At 43.3% G+C, this 6,376-nt stretch overlaps 1 protein-coding gene across 1 annotated transcript; it reads left to right on the top strand.

Annotated features, from left to right (window-relative positions):
* Window positions 1–265: 265 nt before the first annotated feature.
* LOC115114639 (zinc finger protein 263-like) lies at window positions 266–2,004 on the top strand. The gene is made up of 2 exons (XM_029643054.2): window positions 266–677; window positions 793–2,004. Exons 1-2 carry the CDS (start codon window positions 407–409, stop codon window positions 1,839–1,841), a joined length of 1,320 nt encoding a protein of 439 aa, XP_029498914.2. The 5' UTR covers window positions 266–406; the 3' UTR covers window positions 1,842–2,004.
* Window positions 2,005–6,376: the final 4,372 nt, after the last annotated feature.

The following is a 6,376-nucleotide window of genomic DNA, read 5'->3' as shown; positions in this document are numbered from 1 at the left end:
ATGGATTTAAGGATGAGCAACCACATTTAATAACTTCTTAGGAGCATTGTCTAGAGATGTTTTGTCATAATTTGTATCAATTTCATAAACCAATTATTTTAAAATTGTTTTGGGGAATTAACTTCTTCTGCAGAGAACTGATTATCTTATTTGTGTTTTCAATTTTATAAGTAGCTGTTTGACTGATTTCACAGAAATATCCACATAAAAGGGCATTTATTAGAAAGTTTATGGTAACCCTTTCTGTCGTCGTTTCCGTTATCAAGCTTTCCGGAAGAACTTTTTTTCCACAAACAATGATTCTAGCCAGCTTCAAGGAACTGTACAATAGTAGAAACGATTGTTATAAACATTTCACCGAAGCTACATATTCGTTTTTGTGTAACAACGTTTATTTTAAAAAACAATGTCTGTTTCTTTCAGTAAACAAATAGCTGCCATCATGGACGTGCTAACTAAGTCAGCTGTTGCAGAAATAACCAAACTTGTAGACGAGGGCACTGTAGTGCTACGGCTTGAAATGTGTCGGAAAGAAAATGAGATAGAAGTCCTTCAAAATAGTTTACAGCTGATGGAAAGAGAACTGAGGAAAGCTCAAAGGGAAGCAACAACACGAGTGACAAATGACAGGCAACATGCCGAGGGAATTCAGGTTGGGAGTGGGACTCCACAAAAAGGTGAGAGGCAAACTTACTCTTAGTGGCACAAGTCAGGTTATTTTGCATTGTTCAGTGTTTAATTGCTTATTTGACTTTATAATTTCTCAAAATGAAATAAACTGTCTACTTCCAGGTGATGAAGAGGACCAGAAATCCCAAACTATGCCTGTAGAGGACCCAGTAGAGAGCTTCAATGAGCTGCAGCGGTCTGGACACCTTGCAGGTGCGAGGGGTGGACTGGAGTTTCTGGTGAAAGCAGAGCAGGTGGAAGAACATGTAGCCCAGGGAACCATACAAGATCCAGGATTCACAGACAGTGTGGACTTTAGAATGGACGAGAGAGATAGTCAGCTGTGGTCCTCTGTTACACAAGGACTAAGTGGGAATAATTCTGGCCACCCAGATGGGTCTTACTCTACAGGGAGATGCTTACAGATGTTCTCATCTCAGGCAGATCAATATCCCACTCCCATCCCATCCCATCCTGCTTCTTGCAACTCCTTGTCCACTGTAGAGAAACCGCTGGATGACATATTCAGCACTGTCCCACTGAAAGTGGAGCCTGAGCATCCTGTGTATCATGACAATGCCATGTCTGAGTCCATACAAGCTGTGCAGGGGCAGTACATAGATACTCTGCATCCTGTTGTGAGGGAGGGCTTGATTTTACAGCCCAGAATGCAGCAGCCAGGACCTTCTTCACAAGGGCTCTTCAGAGCAACTGAGATTACATCAGAGTCACACTCACACAACCAAGAGCATATTCTTAATAAGAACAGATTGAAAACAAAGAGGATGGTAAATGTTTGGAGAGCTGTACCAAACCAAAAAGTGTTCATCTGCTCATTGTGTGGAAAGACCTTCCACCGCCATTGTCAACTTGAAGCACACCAGCACTCGCATGCTGGAGTCAAGCCATACAGATGTCTTGAGTGTGGGAAAAGTTTTACTCAGAAAAATAGACTTAAGTCACATCAGAGTGTTCACACGGGTGAGAGACCTTTCAGTTGCAGACTCTGTGGCAAGATGTTTACAAGGCAGGACAACTGCCAAAGACATGAGCGATTTCACAGTGGACAAAAGCCATTTAGTTGTGTTCAGTGTGGTAAAAGTTTCACGGTTCTCCGTAACCTCAAACTACATCAAAAATATCAATGTAAATTTGCCAATGTCAGAATTTAAGATGGCATGTTGTATAGTGTTTTCCTCAGCGTTGTACAGTTAATGAACTGTTTACATATGTTGATTGTTGAGCCGTTCAACTGTACTGAGATTAGCAGGTTTAGGTTTCCAAATTGTCATTGGTTTCTACATTATGAATGAAGTATTAAAGATGTTAATCCTATTTTTCATGTTATTTTTCTTTGCCTCATCAAGAAAGCAACAGCTCCACTTGTTATTTTCTACCCATTAACTCAATTATCAATTTTTACTTGGTTTTAATCAATCTACAAAGAGATGTCAATTTACACCCTAGTATGGACATCTCAGGTATCACATATCATGCATATCTATGGGTATTAAGGGTGAGCAAGCAAACGTAATAACTTCTTCGGAGCATTGTCTAGATACACTATATATACAAAGGTATGTGGACACCGCTACAAATTAGTGGATATAGCTATTTCAGCCACACCTGCTGCTGACAGGTGTATGAAATCAAGCACACAGCCATGCAATCTCCATAGACAAACATTGGCAGTAGAATAGCCTTACTGAAGAGTTCAGTGACTTTCAACATGGCACCGTCATAGGATGCCACCTTTCCAACAACTAAGTTTGTCAAATTTCTGCCCTGCTAGAGCTGCCCCGGTTAACTGTAAGGGCTGTTATTGTTAAGTGGAAACGTCTAGGAGCAACAACGGCTCAGCCGCAAAGTGGTAGGCCACACAAACTCACAGAACGGGACCATCGAGTGCTGAAGCGCATATCGCGTATAAATTGTCTGTCCTCAGTTGCAATACTCACTACCGACTTCCAAACGGCCTTTGGAAGCAACATCAGCACAAGAACTGTTCATCGGGAGCTTCATGAAATGGGTTTCCACGACCAAGCAGCCGCACACAAGCCTAAGATTACCAGGCACAATACCAAGTGTCAGCTGGAGTGGTGTAAAGCTTGCCGCCATTGGACTTTGGAGCAGGGGAAACGTGTTCTCTGAAGTGATCAAATTCAAATCAAATTTATTTACAGTATATCACAAAAGTGAGTACACCCCTCACATTTTTGTAAATATGAGTATATCTTTTCATGTGTCAACACTGAAGAAATGACACATTGCTACAATGTAAAGTAGTGAGTGTACAGCTTGTATAACAGTGTAAATTTGCTGTCCCCTCAAAATAACTCAACACACAGCCATTAATGTCTAAACCGCTGGCAACAAAAGTGAGTACACCCCTAAGTGAAAATGTCCAATGGGGAGCTACAGTTCATTGAGGGAACCATGAATAACAACATGTACTGTGACATACTGAAGCAGAGCATGATCCCCTCCCTTCGGAGACTGGGCCTCAGGGCAGTATTCCAACATGATAACGACCCCAAACACACCTCCAAGACGACCACTGCCTTGCTAAAGAAGCTGAGGGTAAAGGTGATGGACTGCCCAAACATGTCTCCAGACCTAAACCCTATTGAGCATCTGTGGGGCATCCTCAAACGGAAGGTGGAGGAGTGGAAGAGGACTCCAGTGGCAACCTGTGAAGCTCTGGTGAACTCCATGCCCAAGAGGGTTAAGGCAGTGCTAGAAAATGATGGTGGCCACACAAAATATTGACACTGGGCCCAATTTGGACATTTTCACTTAGGGGTGTACTCACTTTTGTTGCCAGCGGTTTAGACATTAATGGCTGTGTGTTGAGTTATTTTGAGGGGACAGCAAACGTACACTGTTATGCAAGCTGTACACTCACTACTTTACATTGTAGCAAAGTGTCATTTCTTCAGTGTTGTCACATGAAAAAATATACTCATATTTACAAAAATGTGAGGGGTGTACTCACTTTTGTGATATTCTGCATATAGCCCTTCTTACATCAGCTGATATCTCAAAGTACTGTACAGAAACACAGCCTAAAACCCCAAACAGCAAGCAATGCAGGTATAGAAGCACGGTGGCTAGGTAAAACTCCCTAGAAAAGCCAAAACCTAGGAAGAATAACCTATAGAGGAACCAGGCTATGAGGGGTGGCCAGTCCTCTTCTGGCTGTGCCGGGTCAAGATTATAACAGAACATGGCCAAGATGTTCAAATGTTCATAAATGACCAGCATGGTCAAATAATATTAATCACAGTAGTTGTCGAGGGTGCAGCAAGTCAGCACCTCAGGAGTAAATGTCAGTTGGCTTTTCATAGCCGATCATTAAGAGTATCTCTACCGCTCCTGTTGTCTCTAGAGAGTTGAAAACAGCAGGTCTGGGACAGGTAGCACTTCCTGTGACCAGGTCAGGGTTCCATAGCCGCAGGCAGAACAGTTTAAACTGGAGCAGCAGCATGGCCAGGTGGACTGGGGACAGCAAGGAGTCATCATGCCAGGTAGTCCTGAGGCATGGTCCTAGGGCTCAGGTCCTCTGAGAGAGAGAAAGAAAGAGAATTAGAGAGAGCATACTTAAATTCACACAGGACACCGGATAAGACAGGAGAAGTACTCCAGATATAACAAACTGACACTAGCCCCCCTGCCACAAACTACTGCAGCATAAATACTGGAGACTAAGACAGGAGGGGTCAGGAGACACTGTGGCCCCATCCGATGATACCCCTGGACAGGGCCAAACAAGAAGGATATAACCCTACCCAAGTGATGAATCAAGCTTCACCATCTGGCAGTCTCAGCCCGAATGCAAAGTGCAAACTATAAAGTTTGGTGGAGGAATAATGATCTGGGGCAGTTTTTCATGGTTTGGGCTAGGCTCCTTAGTTACAGTGAAGTTAAATCTTAAATCTTACAACGTACAATGATATTCTAGACGATTCTGTGCTTCCAACTTTGTGGCAACCGTTTAGGGAAGGACCTTTCCTGTTTCAGCATGACAATGTTCACAAAGTGAGGTCCATACAGAAATGGTTTGTTGAGATCAATGTGGAAGAACTTGACTGGCCTGCACAGAGCCCTGACCTCAACTCCATCGAACACCTTTGGGGTGAATTGGAATGCCGACTGCGAGTCAGACCTAATCGCCCAACATCAGTGCCCGACATCACTAATGCTCTTGTGACCGAATGTCCCCTCAGCAATGTTCTAGTGCATCTAGTGGAAAGCCTTCCCAGAAGAGTGGAGGCTGTTATAGCATTAAAGGGGGACCAACTCCATGCTAATGCCCATGATTTTGGAATGAGATGTTCGACGAGCAGGTGTCCCCATAGTTTTGGTCATACTGTATGTTTCTATTCCATAAACCAATAAGGGCGTATATTAGAACGTTTACGGTAACCCCTTATGTCCTAATTTACGGACATTAAACGACAAGCTGTACGATAGTAAATACAATTGTTATAAACATTTCATTGAGGCGCTAGCACTGCATATTCGTTTTTGTGTAACAACGGGGATTTTATTAGAAGAACAATGTCTAACACTTTCATTCAGTACACAAATAGCTGCAATCATGGATGTGCTATCAAAGGAGGCTTTTGCAGAAATAACCAAATTCGGGTTGAAATGTGTCGGGAAGAAAATGAGAGAATGCCTTCAAAATAGTTTACAGCTGATGGAAAGGTCAAAGGAAAGTAACGGCACGAGTGGCAAATGACATGCAACATGCTGAGGAAATTTAAGTTGGGAGTGGGACTCAACAAAAAGGTAAGACGCAAACGGACTCATAGCTATGAAAGCCAAGTTATTTTGCATTGTTCAAGCTTTTGTTTGATTGCTTTTTTGACTTTACAATTACTATACTTCCAGGTGATGAAGAGGAACAGAAAGGCCAAACCATGCCTGTAGAGGACCCAGTAGAGAGCTTCAATGAGCTGCAGCGTTCTGGACACCTTGAAGAGGCGAGGGGTGGACTGGAGTTTCTGGTGAAAGCAGAGCAGGTGGAAGAACATGTAGCCCAGGGAACCATACAAGATCCAGGATTCACAGACAGTGTGGACTTTAGAATGGACGAGAGAGATAGTCAGCTGTGGTCCTCTGTTACACAAGGACTAAGTGGGAATAATTCTGGCCACCCAGATGGGTCTTACTCTACAGGGAGATGCTTACAGATGTTCTCATCTCAGGCAGATCAATATCCCACTCCCATCCCATCCTTCCTGTAACTCTTTGTCCATTGTAGGGAAACCACTGGATGACATATTCAGTACTGTCCCACTGAAAGTGGAGCCTGAGAGGCATCCTGTGTATCATGACAATGCCATGTCTGAGTCCATACATGTTGTGCAGGGGCAGTACAGAGATATTCTGCATCCTGTTGTGAGGGAGGGCTTGATTTTACATCCCAGAATGCAGCAGCCAGGACCTTCTTCACAAGGGCTCTTGAGAGCAACTGAGATTACATCAGAGTCACACTCACACAACCAAGAGCATATTCTTAATAAGAACAGATTGAAAACAAAGAGGTTGGTAAATGTTTGAAGAGCTGTACCAAACCAAAAAGTGTTCATCTGCTCATTGTGTGGAAAGAGCTTCCACCGCCATTGCCAACTTGAAGCACACCAGCACTCTCATGCTGGAGTCAAGCCATACAGATGTCTTGAGTGTGGGAAGAGTTTTA

The sequence above is a fragment of the Oncorhynchus nerka genome, linkage group LG9b (assembly GCF_034236695.1).
Source record: "Oncorhynchus nerka isolate Pitt River linkage group LG9b, Oner_Uvic_2.0, whole genome shotgun sequence".
Lineage (NCBI taxonomy): Eukaryota > Metazoa > Chordata > Actinopteri > Salmoniformes > Salmonidae > Oncorhynchus > Oncorhynchus nerka.
This window is presented reverse-complemented; position numbering and strand designations above follow the sequence as displayed.